Raw genomic sequence first — 26,160 nt, 5'->3', positions numbered from 1 at the left:
TTATCTAACCATCTCATCCTCTGCCGCCCTCTTCTCCTTTTGCCTTCAATCTTTCCCAGCATCAGGGTCTTTTCCAGTGAGTCAGCTCTTCGCATCAGGTGGCCAAAGAATTGGAGCTTCAGCTTTAGCATGAGTCCTTTCAATGAATATTCAGGCTTGATTTCCTTTAGGATTTACTGGTTGACTGGTTTGATCTCTGGATTGACTAATGATGATGAACAACTCTATTACTATATTAGAAACTACCAAAATGTACACTTTAAAAACAGGTGAGCCTTAAGGTATGAAATTCAATAGAGCTGTTTAAAACTGTATGACCGAGCACATGTTGAAAAGTTACTCTCTGTATGGTTCTCAATCTGATATACAGCTTATTTGTTTCTGTTTATATTCAATTTGGGGGATTTTATTTGTTTATAAATCTTAAATGAGACTTCGCAATTTTGAAAAAACATTTATGTGGTCCAAGAGTCAAAACCAGACAGATTAAAAAGTTGCTTGCAGAGAAGCCCTATTCTTATCTTTCTCCCACCTACACCTTACATGTAACCATTTTCATTGGTCTCTGATTTGTCCTGCTATCTTTCTTTCTGCAAAAATAAGCAAATATAATACATATATACACAACATTTTCACGTTCCCTCATTTCTAACACAATGGAAGTAGTACCTTCTATTACTACATATACTTGTTTTTTCTCTTAACAGTAAATCTTAGAAATCCTTCCATGTCAGTTCACAGGAAGCATCCCATTGTTTTTAAAAATGTTTTTATACTAAGTATTTTATTGTATGCTGCCGCCAGTATATATAAAATAATTTCTTGTGAAACAGAAATTCATGAATATTCAGCGAGGTCGACGTTAAGGACTAACAGAAGTAGAAGTTTGTATAGTATGGCCCGTGTTACAGCGAGAGACTTTTGTACAGGATTCAAATTTAGCTTTCCTTTGAATATTCACCGGTTTATGAAAAGTGGTTTTAGAAAAGCTTGTAAAGATTCCTTTTGCTGCCAAAAGGAACGGACTTTCTGGGGTCTGAAGGGATTTGTACTTGAAGATACTCCAGTCAGCAGAGTGCCTGAGCATTCAGCAGACAGAATTGTTTCAAATCTGCAGCTGGCTGGGAAACCTTCACCTAGTCCAGCCTCCAGCCAGAGCTGTTGAACCACTTTCTTCACAGTGGCGATGCTGGAGAAACCAGACATGGGGTACTCAGTGCAGATCGGCGGTCCATTGGCCAGTGGGTTCACTGGGCCAGGCGCTGGGGCCGTCCCCATTGCGTTTAATGGCTGCAAAGTATTCTGTTTCATGGATAGATCATAACTTAGTCAACCAGTCTCCCACGGATTGACATTACAATCTTTTGCTGTTACTAATACTGCCGCAACAAATAGCCTCCTAACTATGTTTCCTATTCCTACCACATGTCTCTGTGGTAGGTTCCTGGAAGTGGGATTGCTGGGTCAAAGGGTAAACTAATGTGTGGTTTCATCAGACAAAGCCAAATTCTCCTCCAGTGGGGCTGCACCATTTTTCTCCTCCTACCAGCAACACAGGGGAAGGCTGCTTCTCCACAGCCCTGCCCGTGGGATGTCTTTTAAATTTTTGCCAACTGCAGAGGGGAAAACATCTCAGGAGAGCAGCACTTCTTAGTTTCATGGGGGCTGCTGGAGCTGGCAGCAATCTGACACCTCCTTCAACCTCCTCCTCCTTCCAGAACAGCCCAGAGCAATCTAAGACTGGTAAGCAATGACGAGCAGGATGGGAAATTCATACTTGGATCCGTCTATACTCTGCCTCCGTGGGAAGAGAATGTGTGTGAGTGGCAGGCCTCGACTAGCCCCAACAGGCTTTAGTGCAAATTAGAGAAAGCACCCCACCCCTACCCCTTTCCTGAACCAGGACATGCAGCTTCCAGGGCCTGAGCCAGAGTTCAGCTCCCTCCTGCCCTCAGGGATGAGTACCCTTAGGCAGTGTCCAGCCTGAATGACCATCCATGTGTGGCAGCCCAGGCACTGCAATCTACCTCTCAGATGTTCCCACAGGAGGAGACGAGAATGCTTACCCCACAAGACTTTCTCATGGGGAAAGAAGAGAGAAAACACTAAGAAACATATTGCTTATACTGATCTAGCACTTTTTAAGTGAGAAGCACACTGGCACATGTGCTGTCTCTTAATCCTCACAACAGCACCACACAGCACCAAAGGAGGCGTGGTTCCAGCAGCATCCCTCTCCTGAGAGAAAGCTGAGGCCGCAAAATGAAACAACTTGCCCGTGGAGTCAAACACAGACACCAGCAGCTCCCAAGTCTCATGATGCCTGGGAGATACTCCTTCTTCTACGTGTGGTTTTCAGTTCTGTCTGCTGCCTGTCTGCACACGTGCCAATGTATCTATTTATGTATGTATCTATGTATCTATCTATCTATCTACCCACACATCTGTCATCTTCCTTCCTTTCCTCCTTCTCTCCCTCCTTCCTTTATAGTGGAAACCCAACTTTTTTTTTTCTTTCTCAAGAAAAAAGTTCCCACAGATGAACAAAGCCGCCTTGATTGAATTTAGGGAAAGGTCCAAGCCCCACCTCCTCTCTAACCCAGCAGTAACTCTGAGGCCCCTCTGAAGGACCAGAAGAATCTGAAAACTCTGTGCTATATTAAGCTGTTTCCTTGTTGTACCATGCATTACTATTGTGGTCTCATGATCCAAAAGCACATGGATTTTATTCCCTTCATATAAGCTCCCTTTGTCAAGTATGGTTAACACATTGACTACAGACTGACAGACACATACACCATTCATTCTTGCTCTTCCTTCCAGAAGGCACTTCACGAGCCACCAGGGAAGCCCCTCATTCATAAAAGTGAAAATGAAAGTCACACAGTCGTGTCCTACTCCTTTGCAACCCCATGGGCTATACAGTTCATGGAATTCTCCAGGCCAGAATACTGGAGTGGGTAGCCTTTCCCTTCTCCAGGGGATGTTCCCAACCCAGGGATCGAACCCAGGTCTCCTGCATTGCAGGCGGACTCTTTACCAGCTGAGCCACAAGGGAAGCCATCACTCATAAAAGGAGCCATCAAACATTCCTCCCTCCTAGCCCAGGCCTTTGGCTCTCTGCAAGACTAGCCAACTTGGCTCCAGAAGAGCTCAAGATGAGCAGAGTGGTATGTGTGAATGACGGCTTCCTCCAGGGAGAATTAGAGCTAAAATTCCAGGCACATATGAGAGAAAATTGCTGCTCCAACTTTGCTAGCTAGTCTCCAGGGAGGGAGGTAGAATCGTTACCAAACAGCCCTGCCTGCACCCTGCTTTCAACCAGGTCACCCAGGCATTGCGGAAAGGCTGCAGGCAGGGCTGTGCCCAGGGGAAAGGGAACACATAGCGTGTGCTCAGGGCTCTAGGGGAAAGTGCTGCTGGATGGGGACGTGGCAGGAAGCCCACAGGTGGTCTCAAGGGTGGGTCTCTGCAGCCAGGACCCTCCCAGCCCCATCTTGAGGCTCCGCAATGTGACAACCCCTCCCTGTGTTTCCTGCTCACACCCCTCTCCCTTAGGCAGGAAACAGATCTGAGAAAGACAGGTCCTGAGTCTCCAATGTGTCAGGCCCTATGTGCAGTGATTTCAGCCCCAAATCCAAATGCTACCTTGATCGGTACGGGGTGAAAGGGCCATCAATTCCTGTCCCAGCCACCCTTCCACATAAGGAGAAATCGCTGTCAGCTCTCTCATCTTTACATAGAATGAGGACAGGAGAACTGGTTTGTGGGGGAAACAGAGAGACAGAAGACTAGCCTGGGAGACAACAGTGAACCACTGTTCCAAGGCTTGTTAGGACCAGAGAATTCTAATGTGCACATCACCCCTCCAAGGCACCCAAGCAAATGACAGGAGGTACTGACCTTAGAAATCACTTTCAGGAAGGACAGAAAGCAGGGCTGCTGGGATTGGGCGAGGCTGCCTGATACAACAGGGCACTTACTAATAAGACACTGGCAAGTAGGAAAATGAAGGGGGTTGGGGGCAGTCAGCAGGCTGGGGCACCAGGCAGTGAGCTTACTCATGAGATACACGGAGTTCTGTATAGTGGGATGCTCCCAGGAACTAGCAAACGGTCCGAAGGGTCCAGCTCTGCTCACTTACAATGAACACAGGGCAGCAGGGGTGCTAAGGAGTCAAAGCAAATAAAGAAACCAAACCCTGGCTGGGCTGGCTGGCTGGCGATGCCGAGAGGAGCGCAGGGAAATGAGGAACTTCCAGTCCTATCCGGGAGGATACCTCTTGCTTGGTGGGCTTTGCGCATGCTGTTCCCTTGGTCCGGAATGCCCTTTCCACTCTTCCCCTGACTCTTACTCTTCAAGCCTCAGCTCAGGCATACCCTCCTCCAGGAAGCCTTCTGAGGCTTTGCTATTCCTCCCCCTTCACCCAAGCTGAGCTCATGGCTCTCACCCACCACTTACCCCATCCTTGCACTGATCGTGCTGTTTACCTTCCCAGCTAGCAGTGACTTGTCTCTTGTTCCTATTGTATTTCCAGGCCCCAGTCCATCACTGAGTGCAGCGCAGGGCTCAATGGAGGCTTGTTGAGTGGATGAATAAATGCTTCAGTAGGAGCATGGAGCAGGGCAGTTCTGGAGCTCTCTGGTTCTAAGCACCCCAGATCCTGGAGTGGAATCTAAAACCTAAGCTTCCTGAGACCCTAGGAGGTCACCGAGAGCCACATCCAGCCAAACCCTGCTCTCCACACCCAGTTCCAAGCCAGAGTGCCCTGGGATGCTAGGCGCTGGGGGCGATGAGGGCTGGTGTTTCCTCCACCCTGGAGCTAGGTCTCAGGATAGAAGCAGGAGGACAGGGCAAGGGTGAATCTAGACCTGGCAATAAGTCAGGAGAATTCTAGGGCTGGAGCTTCGGGGAGAGGCCTGCTCAGAGCACAACCATCAGGGACAAAGTATATACCTTCCAAGGCTATTTGTAGGATTATATCGATGAATGGGTAAGAAAGTGCTTTGTAATTTGGGAAGTGGTGTTCTGTGAGGAAACAGGTGTGGGATTTGGGTCCTCAGACCAAACTTGGTATTTAACCACTTAGAAAGAAAGGCAGTAGGTCAGAGTTGAGGAATAAACTATTGAGAGATGATGCTTCCAAATGCTGTGAGACTACAGCAGAGGTATTGCTCAGGACGCCCCAACACTGGCTTTTCTTTCCTCCCCAGGATGGACTTTGTTCAATAACCAGGGAACATGATGATAGAAGCGGCTTCCCAGTTGGCACTAGAGATAAAGTACCCTCCTGCCAGTGCAGGAGATATAAGAGGCATGGATTTGATCCCCGTATTGGGAAAATCTCCTGTAGGAGGGTATGGCAACCCACTCCAGTATTCCTGGGGAATCCCATGGACAGAGGAGCCTGATAGGGTTGCAAAGAGACAGATACCACTGAAGCAACTTAGCATTCATGCACGATGTTCGAAAATATTTCTTTGAACAGAAATGCCAGGCTCTAAGTTTCACTATAGAAGCAAGATATGCACTAGTATCAAAATGGCAGAGCTTTTCCTGACCCTATGAAGTCCTGACTTTGCACAGACACTGCCACTGGCCATCTGTCCCATCAGGGATCCTGAGGCCAAGGGAGGCTAAACCAAGTAAGCCACATTCTGGTGGACATTTGATTTCTGATAAGCTTTTATATCAAAGTGGGAACTAGGTAACCTCCCCAAGGGGAAGGGGGAGTGTATGATCTCTTCCTCCCAATGCACAGCTTTGCCAAAAACACTGCAAAAAAAGTAAGAATTAAGACGTTCTAAGCCACTCCATATTATCTATATTCTTCCAACTTTTCTAAAACACAGAAGCCTTTACAGATTTGCATAATAATTGCAAAGCCCTCTTTCCCCAGCAACCACTGCAGAGTCCACCAGAGAAAGTCACCCAAGTGTGCTGGTAATTATTCAACAGTGGGGAAAAAGAAAAATTAAAAGGTTTTAGTGTTGCCCAATTTCTGTGGTATAAACTCCCGCCTTGGCTGATTTCAAGCTACCAAGGTAAAGTACCTCAAGATGAAGCTGGTAAGAGATGTTGATAAAAGCTGCCCTAGCAACACTGGCTCCAATAAACACATTCATACCCACCCTGGCTTCCTCTGGACACAAGCTGGAGATGATCACTTCATACTTACCTCTCTCAAAGGAATTTTTTATGTCATTGACTTCAACCTGAGATCCTGGCACTCTGAAGATGCCTTGCTGCTGGAGTCCTAAAAGAAATAAACAAAAAGAAGAGGAAATGCCTTGAACTCATCAGACCACTGAGAACATGGATGATTCTCCCCACTGCTTGTCTCTTTCTCCCATCATCCTTTGTAAGAGTCATTCCCAATGGCCATCTCCCAACAGAAGCCCAAAAAGAGCCTTTACAATGAACTTTAGCTGGTCCAAATTCTCAGCCACATTCTGCTTTATATGTCTATGGCCTCTTGTTCAGGCTTGAAGGAAACAAGAAATTTATATCAACACTGGACCAGTGAGTAACTTCCACTTTAACTCCCAGGTTAGCTCAATCAAATAACTGGGTAGTGAAACACTGCCTACCAAGTTCATCAGTTGCACTGTTCCAGGTAGCTTGACCTGAGTTAAAAAATGCCACTAGGGTTTAACAGTCACAGAGATTTTGAACAAGAATGATTAATACCACTCCCTCAACCATCCCCTCGCCCATCACAGACTTTGTCTTTCTTCAAGAAAATCTAGAGTCTAGAGTGTATGCTGACTTGGGATTGAGGAGTTTGGGGAAGGTTAACTTACTAAAGAAAGACGATCTCATTTTTTAATGTGTTTCTACAAGGCCATAAAGAAGAGCAGACCTTGCTATCTGACACAGCAGTAACAACAAAACAGTGACCCACAAGACAAGATTAGAGGACCTCGCTCATCTGAAAAGGAAATTAAGACTGGAATCCTTTCCCTGAGATTCAGTTTTCTATAGCAAACAACTCTCCACATTATAATTTACGGAAGTGTTTACCCTTAAAGGCAGGCTTTAAAGTTTGGTTTGTATATAAAGTATGTGCTCAATAAACGTCGTTCATTTCTTTTGTTAACCAATGCTGAATTTCTACCACCTGGGTCTCTTGCCCCATCCTCCTGGCTGGGGCATGTCCAGCATGTCCAGGCATGCTGGTCTTGCTCCCCATATTAGGCCTTGACATTCAAAACATTCTCTCCACCTGGACTGCAAAGGTTGGCTTCTACTCAGATACCACTTCCTCGGAGACGGCTCTCCTTACAACCTTAGCCAAGTCAGCCCTGCCCTCCTCGAGCCATTCTCTATCCCCTTAGTTATTTCTTAGGCATTATCAGTAGCTGAAATTTGACTACGTATCTCTCTGCTCACTCATTCCCTTGCCCTTCTAATTGGTCATGTAAGCTACCAGGGCTTGCAGCCTGCTTGTCTTGTTCATGGCTGTGCTGCCATTGTCAGAAACAGTGCCTGCTGTGCACTCTGGAAATATATTTTTGGAGGAATGAATAAATAAATAGATGGAGGCACACATTAAGTGCTGGGAACACCATGTAGCAAATCCCAGACACTCTTATTTCCTTCATGGAGCTTGCTACTGTCTAGCAGTATTAGCCGATTGGATGGTCAACCTCAGTCAGTGCTAAAACTGCAGCGTTCTGGGCTTGGGTGGGAGTGAGGAAGGAACTAATATTGTTCTCCTGTGACCCCTCCCTGATCCTCAGTGTTCCCAGTTCCCAGGTCTTCTCACCACCACCTTCAGTCCCCCCAACACAGAAGGCTCAACAGACAGCAGTCAGAATAGCAGTTGTTCTACGGAGCTTTTTCCCTCCCTTAAGGACAGCAGTAGCAGGAATCTACCAAGATGAAAACCTGAATCTCATCTCTTATGGAGAACAGCCTGGCACCTGTTGAAAGAACTGGAAACACTGCCCTGAGATTAAGCTTACCATATAAATTGATGTATCGGATACAGCTCTCGACGACCAGTGGTATAGCTTGTCCTGAATCCTTAAGAAAAAAAGTCGTGAGTTGTATTGGACTTGGCAACCACCACAGGATAGAAGACACTGCAAACACAGATTATGAACTCAAGCCAGAATATTAGTACCATCGGATTAGTAAGAAAACAAGCAAGGAACCACTAACTTAAAGTCTCCACAAACAGTTAAAACAGAAAGTTTTCTGTTATTGCAGAAAAGGCATAGTTATGATAATTTTAAAGAAATGCTCTGTCTCCTTACTCAGCTGGGAAGAAATCAGGGCTCGGGAGGCCTCACAGGCACATGGCAGAAGGGGAGGGAGCCCACTGCGTGGAGAGAGCTAGAGTCTGCTCTCCAAGGCTTCTATGCCTCCCACTCCCCTCAGTCCCAACTCAACTCCATTCTCCCAGCATTCAGGGAAGGAGCAAGGACTCTGCCTAGGACTGTAGGACCTGCTGCCGGCATGAAGAAGGGCACACTACGGGAGAAGCAAGGCCGGCCCCAGGGGTCCTTCTGAGCTCTGAGAAGGGAAGACTAGCTCTACTCATGATGTAACAACCTAAACATCCAGACAGGTAACTTGGTTTAACAGTACACATTACAAGGAAAACTTCTAGAAAAAATTATTGTCAGCCACTGACCACTGAGTGGCCACCTTATTCAGAAAGGCTGACTAAGAGGCAGCTCTAAACACATGTATCTGGGGTGTCAATGTCAAGTTCAATGACATTTCCCTAGGCTGGCCCAAGGCCACAGAGAGCTGGGCAAGGGATCATTTTCCTTTGGATTCCATCATTGGTTGACCGTTCTGCTATTTAAGGCAACTTACAGAGCATACAATCTTAAAAAAATAAAATGAAACAAGAACAACACAACTCTTTTTTAAAATGGGCCAAATTAAATACTAACCTCCTCAGAAGGTGAGGAAGCAGAAGGCTTATGTTCTAGTATGCTCATGTAAAAGGGACAGGGGAAAAAAACATGAAATTGGATGGTTTTGTGGCTCCTCCACACCCCATCTGGGAATTCTTTCCTTAACTAGAGTCACAGAGGGGATAATAAAGTGGACTCGTTGGCAACAGGCAAGGTGGGCCCTGTGCTACATGTCAGGACTAAAGACAGTTTCCATCCAGTTGAATGGGGCTGACGGACCTTTCCAGTAAATACCTGGTTCCTGGTTCGAGCATTTCTTCTTCCTCTGATAACAAAAAATAAACAGGCAGCAGAGCAGGAGAAAAAGAAAAGATTATGCAGGAGTAAGATCAGTTAGAGTAAGCAGATCCTTCAGAGTCCGGGAACGCCGAAATGCAATGGCAGCCAGTGAAGGGCCAGGGAGATGGCAGGCAGCCTGCGAGGCTCAGGAGCTAGGGACCTGCCCGGCCAGCCTTCCAGGGTGGCCACCTTGGACACCAGAGGGCAAAGAGGCCTCTTTCAGTCCTTGTCAAAGTGCAGGAACGTGAGCACTAAGCCCTTCCCTGACCTTAAGTTTACCTTCTCCTCAACACAGGGGCTGTTTATTCACCAGCAATGAGAGCCCACCTGACACCCCTTAAGGTGAACCCAGCTTCCCACAGAAAGGCGTCTACTGGGACTGTCCCTGCAGTCAGCTCAGAGAACCTCGCTCTTAGCTCTTAGGTAACCAAGACTATGTCTCTCAGGGGCCCTCTGGATAGGACCCAAGGGCAAGCTGCCCAGTTCCAATTTCACATGGTGGCCGGTGCTTTCCCACCCAACAGCTGAGGCAGCAGGTCCCAGGTACCCGCTCAACTTTGATCTCCTTCTGCCCAAGGACCCTGACTCTGGCACTGAAAAAAACCTCAGGGAACCCAAAACTGACAAAACCTGAAGTGAGGGAGGGCCATACAGTCAGAACGCCTTGGCGATCTTGCAGACAGAAGCAGAGCCTTTGCTTTCACTGAAGCCGCCCATTTGTAGGGGAGAACTACCTTCTTCTTTCTTCCCGTACAGGCAGCAGGTCAGGCTCTGGGGTGCGTGCTGTGTCTCACTCGGCTGCTGGGGAAGGCCACCCCCCTGCCTGAGGATCAGGAGGATGTGAGCCTCCTCCCCGGTGTCACCCGTCCAGCCCCTGGCGTCTCAGCTGCTAGGATTTTCCTACATTGGCTGAGCCCACCTGAACCTAGGACTGCAGTGACAGATGGTCAGGTGGGGACCGTGGGCGCGCTCCGGAAAGCCCAGGCAGCACTCGCAGCTGACACTTCCCTGGTGCTTACTCTGCGCCAGCCAGAGCTCTAGAACCTGGCATGAGCTACTTATCTGATCCTCGTCACACACTCACGTGCGTGCATGCTCAATTGCTTCAGTCGTGTTCGACTCTGTGTGACCCTCTATGGACTGTAGCCCACCAGGCTCCTCTGTCCATGGAATTCTCCAGGAAGAATAACTGGAGTGGGCTGCCATTCCCTTCTCCAGGGGATCTTCCCAACCCAGGGATTGAACCCGGGTCTCCTGCATTGCAGGCAGATTCTTTACTGTCTGAGCCACGAGGGAACTTCCCTTGTCCCTCTAAACCCTCACAATCATGGCATTTCCATGATGTTATTATACTGACAAGCCTTTCAAAGGTTTGGCATTTCAGAGATGGGGATTCTTAGTTCATGCTGAATCTTCTTTCACATAGCAGGGTAATCATAAGAGCAAAGTAAATTCCGTTCACAAAGGTTGAAGGACTGAGTGCATCACACTGCCTTTTCAATTTCTGAGAGTTAACCATCCTTGAGATTGGGGCCCCGCTACTGCAGTCTGCCCCAAACTGAGCTCAGAGAGGGCACACAGAAGAGCTGGTTGAACTGCACTGATAATATGTGGTACCAGTACATGTGACTACAAAGAAATGCAATCACTTAACAAACAAACTGTTTCAGCCAAACTATCCTCTGAGGAAGCTCTCCTCTTATTCCAGGGACGTGCCCTCTCTGGGGTGTCCCTCTCTGGGGGCTCTTTTCAGAGCCAGTCTCCTGGCGCCCAACGCATCCTATACTTCTTGCCATTCTGTGGCTCCGGTGGCTGCAAAGCTGGACTCTGAATGACACTTCTCATTCCAAAGACCGTCCATTCAAAGACAAGGTTTTGGCACCGCTGACAAAGATGCTTGTTGCAGGCTTGTGGGAGACTGACCAGGTGCAGCAAAGCCTATAGATTCAGAAGGACTGACGTCTTCCAAGGGGCAAACACGCCCTTGGATGTTTTGTTTGTCAGGGGAGTAAAGTCAGATGACTTGATTGTCACACATTTTATGTAGGAGTTCTCCACTCAGAGACTGTTTCACTAAACAGAACACCTTTGCTTTCAAATGCCATCAGGTGAGAGCACCTTCCAAGCGTCCTGACAGATAGCCTGTTTCCAAAGCGCTAAGCGTATTCCAAAACAGGTCCGTGTCTCTGAGGTTTCGCTCATTCTCTTCCTTCTCTCAGCAGCTCCTCTGTCCATCCTCCCCTCTGCCGTGTTCCGAAACTTCCTTCAATGCTGCCCCTACCCCGATGCTCACAGCTCTTCCTGGTCTAGAGTGCTCACAGAACTTATTTCTGTACCGATCAGTCACCAAGCACTCATCTTGAATCATCTTCCACATTCAGCTTTCTGCATCAAAAACCTCCTGCGTGACACAATAAGGTCCTTGAGGGCAGACAGTAGCAAATGGGCCTCAGTCTCCCCTCAGCTCTGGAGTGCGATTTTTTTGAGAAGGAAGTCTTGTAGGAGCGAGGAGGGAGGATGAAGGAAGGGCCCTCGACACAGCCCTCTCCTCCCGTGATCTTCTGGATGGCAAACTGCTCACTCGGGGTCACCTCCAAACAGTGCCCCTTTCCTGCTGCACCCAGCAGCAGCAGCACCCTGCCTTTTGGGGTCCTCCAGGCCTCCCACCTCTGAGGCATCTGAGAGCAGCGGCTGCTGTTTCCCACTCCTCGGGCACCCCCAACTGGGGTCTTCCGGTCCCTCTTTCCCTTTCCCAGAACTCAGTTCACAGGCAGAGACAGTCCTGGGACCCAGGCTGATCCTGCCCACACCCCCTCCCACACCTGAGGCCGACCCTCCCTGCCCAGGAAGTCCTGTGAACGCCCTGTCTGGGGATGGAGGAGAGAGAGCTGGAGCAGAGGCAACCTCCAACACTCCAAACGTGTCTCAGGCAGGGCCTGGGAGCCTTCAGGGCCTTTTCTCCTGACTCACATGAGTCTTATTTTCTGCAGTCAGTGTCTTTGTTAGATGGTGGCGGGCTTCCAGTAACTGGCAGGGACCTTCCTCCTGCTCCTCTAAGTAACGTTCAGAGTGCATCTGCCCTGAGGATATTTCCCACCTGCTACCCTTCCCACCTCCATCACCATCTTAACTTGCCTTGAGCTGTTCTATCTGGGATGGCTTGATCCTTCACCCTTAGCAGCCGAGAAGCAAGAACAGAGAAACTCACTGAAATGAAAACCTTCCTTTTCAGTTTAAGGTGTAAAGGGTTAACCTGGAATTCTATAAGGACTACTTCATCTCTTTTCCCTTCTCCCAAACTGCCTCACAAAAAGCAAAACAAGGTGGAAGGGTTGTCTCTCATACAAATCATATGTGTTTCCTTTGTTGGTCTATTCTCAACTTAAAAAACAAAAAAACCACTTGTGTAAAAATACACTGTTATACAACGCAGGGTTTTCCTTTCTGTTGCTTCCAACCAGTCTGCTCCTGGGAGACGTGTGTGCAACGGGAGGTGAGGGGGTTTCTCTAACTGTCCCTCAGCCTGGTCAGGACTATAGTTCCTCAAGCAGGGGAGCAGGACTGACAGCCCTCCCCACTGCCCACTCAGCCAGGGCTGAGAAGCAAGGGGAGGCACTCTTAGAAGCCACAGATCAGAGACATAAGTGCCTCTGAAGCTACAAGCAGGCCACCAGGAAGACCAGCCAGCTACATGGCCTGGCCCAGGGCCCAGATGGAAAGTTCTGGTTGGTCAGATGTCAGTCTGTCAGTAGGTCGGGGCAGGGCTGTTGGCCAGGGTAGGAGGTGGAGAAAGGCTGCCATTACATTGGGCACGTTCGCGGACTCCGTGGCTCCCCAGCAAGTACCTTAATGAACGCTTCCATACAGCCGTTAAATAGTTTATGGCTACACACTGAGAGAGGCCTAGGTCTCCTCATTTTCTGTGGTTTAGGGGGAAGACAGGGGGGCCTAGGGGAAAACGGAACAAAAGAAATCAAGAAAGCAACCAAGGTAAACATACAATGGGGGAAGACGCTATTGTAACCCACGACTGAAGGAGAACACAAAATGCAAATGGAAGGCCTGAACCCCCAGTGCATTGGTGCCCAATGCTCCATCTGAAGGCCTCTGGATGTTCAAGGGTGTCTTAACGGATCCACAGTGTCAGGCAGGACCAAGGCGCATGTAACACAAATGCATTCTACATTATGGGGGGTGGTGGGCACTGTCGGGGAAACCACTGAAACTCCAATCAGAGGCTGTCATTCCGCAAAGCTAACCAGATGGAGGGGGAGTCAGGAGTGAGATGTAACCTGTAGCTGAAGAAAGCAAGAGACTTTCAAAGATGATTGGAAGGGTTAATTTTCATTGTTTTGGCTTAAACGCATCACCGAGTCTCAGCTCCCGATGTACCGGGCCACTGATCTTCCTAATGCCACTAAGCATTTCAAATGCACTTGATTAATCTTTATTCCATTGATCTAAGAGCTGGGCAGTTATTATTCTCATTTTAGAGATGAAGAAACTGATGCCAGGAGGGCAGCTGCAGCTTCTTCGGGGGCCCCCGGGTGAGGATTATCTCCTGTCCTTTAGTCAAGTACACTTTCAGTTAGTGTTTTCAAATTCACTGTCATACTTAACATCAGCTTAACCCTGCATGTGTGGCCCCATTTTACCGAGGCCTAAACTAAGCCCTAGAGTGGGGAAGGAGCAGAGCTAGGCCCCAAACTAAGCCTCTTTGGCTCTAAGCCCAAGATTTTTCCCATTGGATCAGTCATGGAACCTTAGGGCACTTTCCCAAATCCTGCCCAAACTCATCCATTCCATTAACCCTTGCCAGCAGAGGACTGGGGGGTCAGGTTGAAAGTGTCTTGCTTGACTTTAAGATCTCCATTCCCTGTGCTCGATCCATCTCGGCCACAGGGAGGGGCGATCACACCACAGTTCACCAACAACAGTGAGATGGCCACAAACACTGAACCGGTTTCCAGAGTTGCTCACATGCATATGCCTGTGTTGGCTTATTTGCTCACCTTTCACCACCCAAGTGGCCTGACTCAATGCTGCCAGCCTTCTAGGTCAAAGGACTTTTAAAGGTTAGGAGGAAGACCCCTAACCAAGAGACATAGTTCACTTTCAACTAGCTTAGCTCACAGTTTGGGAGGTACCAAGGCGGGACCCAGCCTAACACAGATAATGTCCATGTGTGACGAACAGAGACCTGGGCCCCCCATGTCTTGATTGATTTCTGTGAATGGGCAATAAATCATACGTGCTGTGGAGCCCATCAAGGAGATGAGACTCACACTGCCTTGCTCGCCTGTCTGCTTCAGCAGCCCCACCATCAAGGGAACTCAGATCAGCTTCCTTTTGGTGTCTGAATACTGAGCAAATACTGCTAGCTCCAGGACATGCATGGGCAAAGACACAGTGGAATCCAAATCTCATGCCACCCAAACATTGGAACCAAAAATAACAGCACAGACCAAAACGTTGAAAAGAGACAACAGGCAAGGTTATTTTGAGCCCATCTTGGATCTATGTCAATTTGGTTAGCTAAGTCCATGTCATTTCTTTTTCACAAGTTACTTATTTTTTTGAGGATAAAGGCATGTGAGAGTGAGTATTTCTTATGATGGATCTGCTTTTGAATTTACATATGCCAAAGAGAGTGCCAGAAATGTGACAGGGGGGCCATAGGTTTTATGTTTAATAACCGGAGGGTAGCAGCTGAGCCACCTCGTTCCCATGGTGATTTGGGTCTCTGCTTTTGAACGTGTCCGATCATTTCATTATCTCACACTGCATGATATCCTCACAGCAACCCTGAGAAGTAGGCAAGAACTATTAAACCTACTTTAAACATAAGGCAAATGAGCCACTGAGAGATTAAGAAACCTGCCCAAGGTCACAGGAATAGAATTCAGCTCTTCCTACTCCAGGTCCTGGTGTGAGTGTGGATGTGGGGAAATGGGTTTTACCACAGAACACCCAGCAATCGCATTAAATTATCTATTAAACTCTCATGGTCAACAAGAGTAGAGACTCAATGTAGGTGTTGGACACCAATACCAAAAAAAAAAGTCTAGGGTGCCTTTAAAATTTATTTCATAAAGTTAAGTCCTAAGGAATTTTTTTTTCCTCTGAGTTATAAAATTTCTCCTGCCCAATCCAGAAAGCAAAGGACTGTTGGAATCACATCAGGATTTCTTCCTTTAGTGTGGTACTCTGTGCACAGAGCAGAATCTCTGACAAGGAAACGTAGCTATCCCAACTTCGCATGACATCAAATTGATCCCGACTTACTGAAGTGCTGGGTGGGGCACAAAGTGGGGAGCAGAGGGGCAGCTCAGCCAAGGAAAGTGGGGCAGCCTAAGCCTTCCATCTCTTCTGCTGCTCAGTTGCAGAGCAAAAGGAAAGAAAGAGAGAGAGAGAGAGAGGCAGGGAAAACAGGAACAGAGGAAGCCACGGAGAGGAAGAAAGAGAAACCAGAGACCAATGTCCCCTTTCTGCCTTCCAACCAAGATGAAAATTCACACACATTAGCAACACAGAACTTGGCCTCAAAATTATTCTGTGACCAAAAGGATGGTGATTTTCCTAGACGACCTCACAGACATGGGAGTCAAAATTCAAAATGGAAGCAACATTATAGTTGGATGGTGGTCAGGCTCTCGGAGGCTGCCCATGGGTGTACATGCAGTTGCATTTTTGTAGACAAGAAATCTCAAGTGATTCCACCACTAATTCAGACTTGCAGCAAGTTCTAAGTTAGGGAACCCAGTCAATGGTTTGAAAATCCATAATCAAACTTTACGTTTACATTTGACTTTGCCATTTACTATACATCTTTCAAGTGTATTATTGTATCTGGTCTGCCTAATTTTTTGTTATTGTTTAGTCACTAAATAGTATCTGACCCTTTGAGACCCCATGGACTACAGTGCACCAGGCTTCCTTGTGTTTCACTGTCTCCCAGAGTTTGCTCAAATTCATGTTCATTAAGGCGGTGATGCTAATTACAGGGTTATTATGAATTGGGGCTATTCTAAGACAACATTCTAAAGTGTGAGAAAAAAATACAACGTGTTGCAGCCCATGTGCAAAACTGGTCTATCTCTACAAGGCCAGCGGCAGCTTGTTGAGAGGATCTGTTCAACCGATCATCCAAAATGACACTGACCTTTGACAGGAAACTATGGGAAATAAAGAGGGCCACAGTGTAGAAACAGCTCACCGGGGGCATTTAAGATTAATCTTAAAAATACTTCCAAGCTAGCAATGCACTCTATGATAAGTTAAAAATGATTTTTAGAAGAGGAAGCTTTTAGTTTACTAAGAGAGTTGCCTTTGACCTTGGCCAAGGGCCAAAGTGCAGATGGCTGGATTTACGGCTTAGTACAGTGCAGTGCAGCGTATCTAAGTGGGAGGTCTGTAATCCTAGCTTGGATTTCCCAGGCCCTAGGTCCATGAGGGTGTGGAAGACAACATCTCAGGGGACTTTATTTTTTAAAAAAGCAAAACCCCTCAACTTTTCTCTAAGGAACATCCTGGGACCTCGCCAAGGGTTTGATGACAGATCTCTCCTACAATCTGCTGGAACCACTATTCCTGCATGAGTTCTAGGAATCAGGAAGAAGTGAGGGATGGCTCAATTCATCCCCCATCTGTTGCACTATTTGCAGACTTTGGTGTAAAATGTAGCTTCTGGTGTTTGGGGACTATGACAACACTCTCTTGCCACAGATAGATTTTTTAAAAAAAAATTTTTTAAAGGACAACACTCTCCTGCCATAAATAAATAATTTTTTTAAAAAGGCAACATTTGCCATAAATAAACTTAATTAATTAATTCGTTTTTAAAAAAGGAATTTGTTTCTAAAAGATTCTTAGAAAGTAAGCCTGCACATCTGCTGGCCCACGTGCTGGGAGGGCCTCCTCTGGCATCACGAATCATCCCAGTGCTCCCAGACTGCCGGGTCCCAGAGGAACAGCTGCACAGACTAAGCTTCTGAAGAGTCCCTGGTCTCCCACCCTGGGCTCAGTAAACTGAAAACCTCAGAGCTTTCCAAGCCTCTTCCCAGCCAACTCCATTCCAGATGAGGAGGGAGTTGGTTCATCCTTCTTGTTGCCAAATAGGACAGCTTTCCAGGATTCTGAGCCACTGGGAGGAACTTGTGGGGAAAGGATGTCACTGGGTCACTGGGCCCAGAATGAGGCAAAAATTAGACCTCAGTGGTCACATGATGGAAAAGTGCAGGTCTTGAGGCCACCACTAAATTCATGTTGGGCGGTGGGACAGGCATTGCTGGGGACGGGGAAACGGATGGGCTCTAAGGTACCCAGGCAGCGATGGGGCTGCTTAGGGACCTAAATTCTCTGCAGGTAAAGGAAAGGTCCAGTCCTGAAGTCAGACCCTCAGCTATCCGCTGCTGAGTGAAAGTGTTCACTGGCTCTGGTCTGCTCAGGGGAAAGCGCAGAGGGTAATGGTGAGCGAGCTGGAGAAAGCGAAGCTGTCCACTGTTACTTCTCGAGCAAGGGGCTCCGCCACCAGTCCATCCCAGGGCGGTGAAGTCGGAAGCCAGGGCCTGCAGCAGCGGGGGCTGTGCGCGCTAGTGTGAATATGCGCATGCGTGTGCCCGTGGTGCTGGTGCTGGATTCCGGCCAAATCCAGAGCAATGGCAAACCCGGACCCCGGCTTACTCCGCCCCGCCCCGCACCCTCGCCCCCACCCTCCTCGGCAGTTTGCTCGGCAGCCATAGAACGGATGGGGAGACAGGTGGACAGCAACCTGATAAACTCTGGCTTCTGGTTGCCCTCAACCACTCTGCAATATATATTACGGTCCCTTCCTCCCACCTGATGGATAGCGCCGCCAGGGACGACACCCACCTCCCAGAGCAGCTCTGAAAGGCTCCCTCCCTGTCACAGTCTAAAGCTGGAATGAGCAGAGCAGCCAAAGGCCTTTGCCTCCCCTCTCAGCACAGTCACACCCCCGTGGGGACACTGGTGAGGCGCTGTTCCCTAAAACTGCTGCTCCAAGCTCCAGCACCGAGTCCCACCCTCCCCGCCCTTCCTGCGCCTCCTGCCTCCTCCCACTCCCCACCTCGGGCGGCAGGTGCAGGAAACAGGATCCCCAGCTCTTACCTGGTTGTACCGCATTCCGCTCTCTCTCCTGGAAAGAAAAGTGTACATTAATGTTTAATTGTTGGTTTTGTTTTCATTTTTGCTTGTTTGTTTATTTTACTTTTGACCGGTGCACATTCATCTTTTTCTAAAAACATGAAACAACTCACACTTGAACTTAATTATTTATGTAATGGGAAATCTAATTATGCCTAAGGTATGGTCTACTGGGAAGAACTGAGTCTTATTAAGTCCTCCGTGCCTCCTATTTGTAGGGCCATGTTCACATATATTTTATTTTTTATTGTTCACATAACAAGGCTTTTGAGGTTCATCCATAGCATGATTGAGTAATTCATTCTTTTTTGTGATGCAGTAGAGAACCTCTAAGTCAGCACTGTCCCATGGAAATAAAATGCAAGCCACAATTTCTAGTAGCCACATTACAAAACTTAAAGAGAAATAGATGAGATTAATTTTAATGTTATTTCAACATGTGTCAATATAAAAAATTAATAAGATGTTATAGGTATATGCAGGCGTGTGTGCTAAGTCGCTTCAGTTGTGTCCGACTCTGTGCTATCCTATGGACTGTAGCCCACTATATTTCTCTGTCCATGGGGATTCTCCAGGCAAGAATACTGGAGTGTGTTGCCACGCCCTCCTCCAGGGGATCGTCCCAACCCAGGGATCGAACCTGAGTCTCTTATGTCTCCTGCATTGGCAGGCGGGTTACCACTAGTGGCACCTGCGAAGCCCATTACAGTTATATACACACATATAAACATATGTGTATAGTACTAACTCTTTGAACTCTGATGCTCATTTTGCACATTTCAATTCAGGCTAGCCACAATTCAAGTGTTCAATAGTCATAAGTGACTCGCGGCCACCATATTGAACTGCATTGCTCTAGATTCTAGAATCGCATTCAGTATTCACATGAAGAGACTTTATAGAAGAAAGAACTGAGTATTTATGCTTCTGTATGGAAAACAATGTTGAATGGAGCTGGGGAGGAAAATGAGGGGAGGAAGACAGTGAAAGAAGTCTGAAAATAAAACTTGGAGCAAATCAGCACACAATTCCTTAGTTCCTGACCAAAGCCACAAGCAGTTACAAGAGTTACTGCAGCTGGTTGAACTGAAGCCAAAGCAGAAAAGGAGAAAAGTGGGGTAAAACAAGAAAATTTGCTCTACTCAGTTTGACTGTGTATCTGGGGTCTGAGGCAAATTCCTGCCAGACATCAATTTGAGTCACATTTTCACGTAGACCTAAGACCCCCAGTGAGAGCTGATGGCAACCCACCTAGGAAAGGGTCAGCCAGTGGCCTGGGTTGGCTATAAAACATGTCATTTCCCTTAGGGATGTAGTTAACTGTGCAACTCTGACTGACAGAGGGGACCTAGGAAGAGGCTCCGGCTCCACCTCTTCTTGGACTGGCCCACTCCTCTATGTACTCACTGTGGTCCAGGCACAGTGCTCTTCTCTTTGTTCAACCTCACCTCATCCCTTCCTGCCTTCCCATAGGCTGTTCCCTCTGCCTCATCACCCTTTCCCCAGTTTTTCATGTGGCAGACACATTCCCACCCTTCAGGACCAGACAGTCTGACCTTCTAGAAAATGACTGAGCCACCAACAATAAAGAATATTTTCACAATCCCAAGAGTCTCAGATGGTAAAGGGCAGAGCATTTTTGATTTCTGCCCTTCAGCTTAAATGTCCCTCCCCTTGGAGACCTCTCTGATCACCCACATTAAAGCAGGTGCCCCATGCTCCTCAACCCCATACACAACTATTCTCTATCTCAGCCCAAATTTTCTACTCAAGGACACTTAGCACAGTTACAATTCTTTACTTAATGGTTTGTTTCCTGTTTGAGGTCTCTCTTCCCCAGGAGGGCAGGAACCTTGTCTGTCTTATATATACTGTACCCCCAGTCCTAGCCAAGCACAGAGTCTGCGCTTTTGATGGGTGGATGGACAGATGAATGGACAAATACGGGCTAGGAGGGAAGAAAGGAATAGGCAGGAATCAAAGGGTCTGGGTCCTGGAAGTGGAATGTCAGAACACACTCAAGACAGACTTTGCTCTGGCAACAAATGGAATCGATTCTCCTTCAGCTTTGACTCACATTCTAGCTCTCAGGAACCCCTTTACTAACATCTTTTGAAAAATGGTGTTTCAACTTCTAACAGAAATCAAAAATGCTCTGCCCTTTACCATCTGAGACTCTTGGGATTGTGAAAATATTCTTTATTGTTGGTGGCTCAGTCATTTTCTAGAAGGTCAGACTGTCTGGTCCTGGTGGACATTTTGCTCTGTAATGGACATTAAATCTCGGCCTGAAAAGGTTATGTCTCACTCCTTTTTATAGACAACACACCATGTACCCTTGAGCGGCTACAGTAAATTGAAAAACCACTGTATCTTAGGTGTAAACCCTGGAGCTTACTGATTACCCAGAGCAATATAAAAGGTCAGAAATCTAAGGCTCAGAGATGATAAACTAAGAATTCTCTAGCCAATAAAATGACGTAGCAACAGCCAAAGGCACATAAGGGTGTGCGTTCTTGTTTCCAAGATGTGGCAGTGACATTTGTAACAAGGAATGCCAATTTACAGGGCACCTAGAAGCATTTTGACTTATATTCCTGGGGTCAGTTATGTTCAAAAATTAGCCTCTAAGTGAGGGTGACCCGAAAGACCTAGAGTTTCCTCCAGCTTGTGGTTTCTCTGAGGCATGCTGTCAAAAGAGTACTTGAGAGAGACTGAGGCACTAGACATGATATTTCATTTCCTTTTTTAAAAATAAAAACCTTGTATCTTTTTTAGCCAAGATATTTCACTTGGCCCCATATTTCTCACCTGTTTTCAAACAACCAGATTATTCCTCCCAATACGAGACAGCTCTCAGATGAGAGGAAAAGGCCACTGATGCAGGTGTCACTCTCTAGCCCCACTCTCACAAGAACTTTCTACTGAGTGGAAGAGTTAACACGTCCAGGTAGGGAGGACTCATCTGACGACTCTCAGAGGAGTAAATTAGAAGGTTCTGAGCTTTATCAAACTAAGTCAGTGCAAATTCGTCCCTCTCCCTCAATGCCCTAAGAATCCACATGTATCTTTATTGTGCAGGGGGAGATACAAAAAAGACTGAAGATTTGGTCTCAGCTTCAGTTTTTTCAGTAATTCAGTAATTTATTAACTTTAGTTAATAATAATTTATCAGCATATATTAATTGTGACAAATATACCATACTCATGTTAAATGAAGATGTTAATAATACGGGAAGTTGGATGTAGAATATATGGAAACTGTACTGTCTTTGCAACATTACATATAAAACTACTCTAAAATAAAAAGTTTGTCAAAATAAGAAAAAACTTCCCCAGAACTGACCAGTCTAACAAGACCTGTGCCAGATATCAAAAGCAGCACAGTGGACTTTGCTCACTGCTGGCTTGCAAGAAAAAGGACTATGGAAATTCTTCTAGATGGCTCTTTTTTAGCTGCCATTGCACTTCTGAAGTTGCATTTCCTGTTTTTTGTTGTTCTTCAGCTCAAAACTCAGAAGGACTCATATATCTCAGAGCAAGACGCAGCTGAAGGCTAAACACACTTGGAAGACCAAATGGGTCAAGAGTCACACCAACCAAAACCAATTATTATTAATATCTCATTAAGGCCACTCAGGCAGGAGCAGGAATAAAAGCTTGCATCTGATAGCACTCACAGGGAAGCTCGAGAGAAGCACTTTCTCAACTGGGATCTTATTTTTTAAAAGAACATCTTGTTTTCTAAATCTAGGGTGTCTGACTTCGAAAACACAAGTAGTCAGCAACTCACGTGGACCTGCCTTCTGTTAAATGGCTCATGAGAAACACCCCTCAGCACCCAGTCCCATGACCAGAAAAACCGATCCTGCAAGCTGTGAAAGCTGCTCCATCATACACTCATCCAAGCTGCCCTCAGGACTTTGTGTCTCTTCCCTTTCCCTCCATTCTCACTGGTTTGGTTCCCTCTGTGTTAGCCACAGTCCCCCATGGCCCCATTCTCCTGGTCCAATATTGAAATGTCAGGATGAGCAGAATATAAAGGTTGCGGGGGGTGGGGGGCAGGGAATGAAGAAAAAGCTCATTCTTCCCCACTCCTCCCCTCAATCAATGAGTTCTGTCAAATGTAAACACCCATGTCTAACCTCCACCCAAATCAAGAAACAGAATGTTTCCATCATCCCCAAAAGATACCCAGCTGTCACCAGCTATAGCACACAAATCTAGTCTATGGCGACAGAAATCAGATCAGTGGTGGCTTCAAGTGGAGGATGGGGGGTGGGGGGGGCGTGAGGGTTGACTGCAAAGAGGCACAAGAGAACTTTTGGGTTGTCTCTTTGGGGCTGGAGCTTTTGAGTGCTGGTTATACCTGGGTGTATGTGTTTGTCAACCCTGATGTCTACACATAAAATGGGTGCATCTTATGGTATTTCCATTATATGTCAATAAAGTTGATTGAAAAAAATTCCACTGGTGTTAGTTTCAAAGTCCTGGCTATTCCTTAGAGCCCTAGTTATTCATCTTCCTAGAAGCTTTTCCTGTTCTTTTGGGCCCACGGTAAAACCTCCCTCCGGGAACTCACAGTCCTCAGAGCCTGCATTGTTCACCTGGCAGTTTATTCAGAATTTCTGTGTGATAATGTTATCACCATTTAATTTTTTAATGAACTCATGAGTTGTCTCCCAGCTAGACTGTAAATGTCTTGGGGTTGGAAATGGTTTCATTTCTCACCGGTTCCTTTAAGGCATGGGGCTCACACATGCCAAGCACCTGCAGAGCCTGGCAGCCCCGTGGAGAGCTGCTGAGTGAACAGGACTTGCGTGACCCAGGCACAGCCACTAGAATGTGCACCCAGGGGGAGAAGAGAGCAAGCCAGCGAAGGGCGAGGATGCAGTGCGGATGGCAAACACCCGCAGCAGTGACCACCAGCCCCACAGCCCAGCACAGCTCTTGTCCTGTCACACTCGTTCCCCAGAAGACTCCTGGGACATCTCTAAACTGCTCCAAGCTGTCATCTCAGGATCCAGTGGCATTGACACCTTGGGAAGTCTTTTCGCCTCTCTGATACTGGTCCCGTATTTCCCAGACCCCGTGTTTTCTTTCCTGTCAGTCGAGCACATCCTTCAGCCAACAGACCTCTCCAAACAGAACATAAGGCTATTCCCAGTGTGGCCTAACAGCTTCAGAAGCCCCAGGTCAGTTCCTCTGCTCAAAGTTAAGCCTCATACCAAGCCCCAGGGCCACCAGGACTTGCTCTAAACCACCTGTGCACTAAAAATACCACCTACCATATCAGTGAGGACGTTGCACCCATCAGCCACTACAGCCAACCGTGACGGACAGCCCCGAGGGAACTCAGGATGGAAACACTACGTCCACCACTGAATCCTCAGACACGGCAGCCGCCAGCCCTGGCTCCCTGCAATGGTGCACCCCGGGGAAACCAGGAAGACAAAACAGGATGCTGGCCCCAGAGAGCTGAGGTACATATCAACGGAATGATTTCAGGGAGCCCAGACTCTTGCACCTTCCCATACATAGAAGAGCCCCAATTCCTTAAATTGAGATGTCACGTTTTCTTCGATTAACAGCAATCTTTTGGTGTTCTGACTACCTCGTCTTTGTTGCAAAAATTCCTAAATATCCTGGTTCCTCACTTTGTCTCTATGGAACAGTCTCTCAGAGTTATCTAAGATACTGCACCCTCGGCTTAAGGCCTCAGTTTTTTCCACTGAATAAAATATAATTTTCAATTCTTAGGGTGTGCCTTTTTTGTCAGTTGAAACATCCTTGATCTTGGATGGTTTCTAGTTCATGTTCTGGTGATCTTTCCATTCAACATTCATTCAGTGACTGTTAATTGATTGCCTACTATGAGCCAGGCACTGTCCTAGGTACTACAGACAAAGCCGTGGACAAAACAAGCAAGGAAGTTCCTACTCTGGCTGAAGGTATAATGCTATTGGGTGTGGAGGTGTGATCAATGACAATAAGCAGGTGAACGGATGATAAAGAGGTTGAATTCACATGATGGCCACTGAGATGAAGAAAATCAAACAGAGTGTTGGGACAGAGGTGGTAATTCCCTGAGGCTGGGACAGCAGAGTCTCACTGAGGAAGTGATATCTGTGCTGACAGCTGAAGGATAAGGAGCCATCCACACAAAGATATGGGGTAGGGGGGCATTTCAGACAGCAGATGCAAAGGCCCTGAGGCAGGAATAAGTTGGATGAGCTCTGAAACACAGGAGGGAGTTCACTGCAGCTGGAGTACAGTAGGAGAGTGGAGGAGAACTAGATGAGGTTAGGGTAGCACGTGGAGGTCAAATGATTTCAGGTCTCATGTGCCACGGAAGCAGATGGGATTTTATTCCAACCATCGTTGGAAACTTTTCGAGAGTTTTAAGTCTAGTCCCCAGGTCCCTCAAGGACCAAACTCTGCCTTACATATGTGAATTCTTCTTGGACCTAGAATCCTGGCCAGGCATTCCACTAGTATTCCTGGCAAATAGAATCTGCTAAGAAAGCATCAGTGCAGAGCCCTATGCCCTGGATCCCACCCTTTACCTATTGGGGACCCATTATCACTTTTTCTGGGACCCTTCCCCACAACTTAAACTCAGACTTGTGTTTGCCCCATAGTTTCTGCAGCCAAACTAGACCCCCTCTCAGCATCTGTACCAGGTTGTCTCCCCAGCCGGCTTGTTCCAGTAGGTGGCCCCAGTCCCAAGCCTCATTCTACCAAGTGCCTGGGACCTCCATCTGTAACAGCTCAAGAGGCCACTTTGAGACCTAGGGGGGAGGACCCTCTAGTGCCCGCCTCCACCGCTCAACTCACCTTCGCCCAAAGTCTGCTTGAGTAAGTCGTGCTTGGCTTGCAGCTTAGTGATGAGGTTACTGCCGTTCACATACTCTTTAAATTTCTGTAAGACACAGGCACAAGGACATTACAGACTGCAGGGCCAGGTCCTGCCATCTCTGCCTCTGTAACAGACCTCGGGGTGGGAAGCCACCCTCAAGGCCCCGGGCATGGGTGGAGGGGGGAGGGTCTCTGCATCAGTTCCAGCAGGTCCCCCCCTCTGCCTAACGTGGCTGTCCAGTCCTATGAAACATTTCAGGTCAGTTTCGGAACACAAAGAAAGCTGGAGGAGGTGGGAGATGGGCAAAGTAAAAGGGGCTATTGTCACGTGAGGACGGCAGGAGCTGGGGCCGAGGGCTTTTTCAGCGATCAAAGTTCCTCTGTGCTTCTGGGCCAAGGGCGTGCAGCCAAGGCAAGAGCGTGTTATCGGATCCGTCAGAGAGGAGCCTCAGGACGTCTTCTTTAATCTGGCTGAGAACTGAAGGAGGAAGGGCACTGCAGGCCTCTGGAGACGTTCCTATTAAACTAACCCAAACTGCACTTGGGGGATAAGATTTTCTTCTTTTTACAGATGAGAAAGGTGAGGCTCACACAAGAAGTGATTTGCCCAGAGTTCCCGGGATCCAGGCTGCCTCCGGTCCAGGGGCCTGGCCAAACACAGTGCACCCGGGTGCAGTCCAGGGAACAAGGCACCCACAACAGAAACACATTTACCTGCCCCCAGTTCAGCACGGCCTCAGTCACGCCTCCACACAGGTACCAGCTTCCCTTGGCCCCCCTTGCCCCATGTCACCCAATCACAGGCTGGGAGCCCTCTCTGCTGGGCCAAGAGGCACTGCACGCGTGGTCCACACCAGTTCCCTTCTGGATCCCTGGTGCTTATAGCTGTGCCTGACATGTAGTAGGTGCTGAGAAATTCAGCTGAACC

At 47.5% G+C, this 26,160-nt stretch overlaps 1 protein-coding gene and 1 pseudogene across 8 annotated transcripts in view; both read right to left on the bottom strand.

Annotated features, from left to right (window-relative positions):
* Positions 1 to 26,160, bottom strand: part of SRGAP3 (SLIT-ROBO Rho GTPase activating protein 3) — a 245,807-nt gene that overhangs the window by 28,345 nt on the left and 191,302 nt on the right. For 2 of the 8 annotated variants that reach the window (XM_043886248.1, XM_043886254.1), the window contains exons 10-15: positions 25,212 to 25,296; positions 18,339 to 18,366; positions 15,498 to 15,584; positions 9,153 to 9,198; positions 7,968 to 8,028; positions 6,179 to 6,256 (exon numbers count right to left, since the gene is read on the bottom strand). In XM_043886248.1, coding sequence (XP_043742183.1) covers positions 6,179 to 6,256; positions 7,968 to 8,028; positions 9,153 to 9,198; positions 15,498 to 15,584; positions 18,339 to 18,366; positions 25,212 to 25,296 — 385 coding nt within the window. Of the gene's footprint in view, positions 1 to 6,178; positions 6,257 to 7,967; positions 8,029 to 9,152; positions 9,199 to 13,057; positions 13,161 to 15,497; positions 15,585 to 18,338; positions 18,367 to 25,211; positions 25,297 to 26,160 lie in introns of all 8 variants that reach the window. The other 6 variants (XM_043886250.1, XM_043886255.1, XM_043886249.1 and 3 more) reach the window with 5 other exon arrangements.
* Positions 104 to 1,352, bottom strand: LOC122682927 (annotated as a pseudogene).

This window comes from Cervus elaphus, chromosome 24, assembly GCF_910594005.1.
Source record: "Cervus elaphus chromosome 24, mCerEla1.1, whole genome shotgun sequence".
Lineage (NCBI taxonomy): Eukaryota > Metazoa > Chordata > Mammalia > Artiodactyla > Cervidae > Cervus > Cervus elaphus.
Note: the sequence above shows the minus strand (reverse complement) of the source record. Positions and strands in the feature narration are given on the sequence as shown.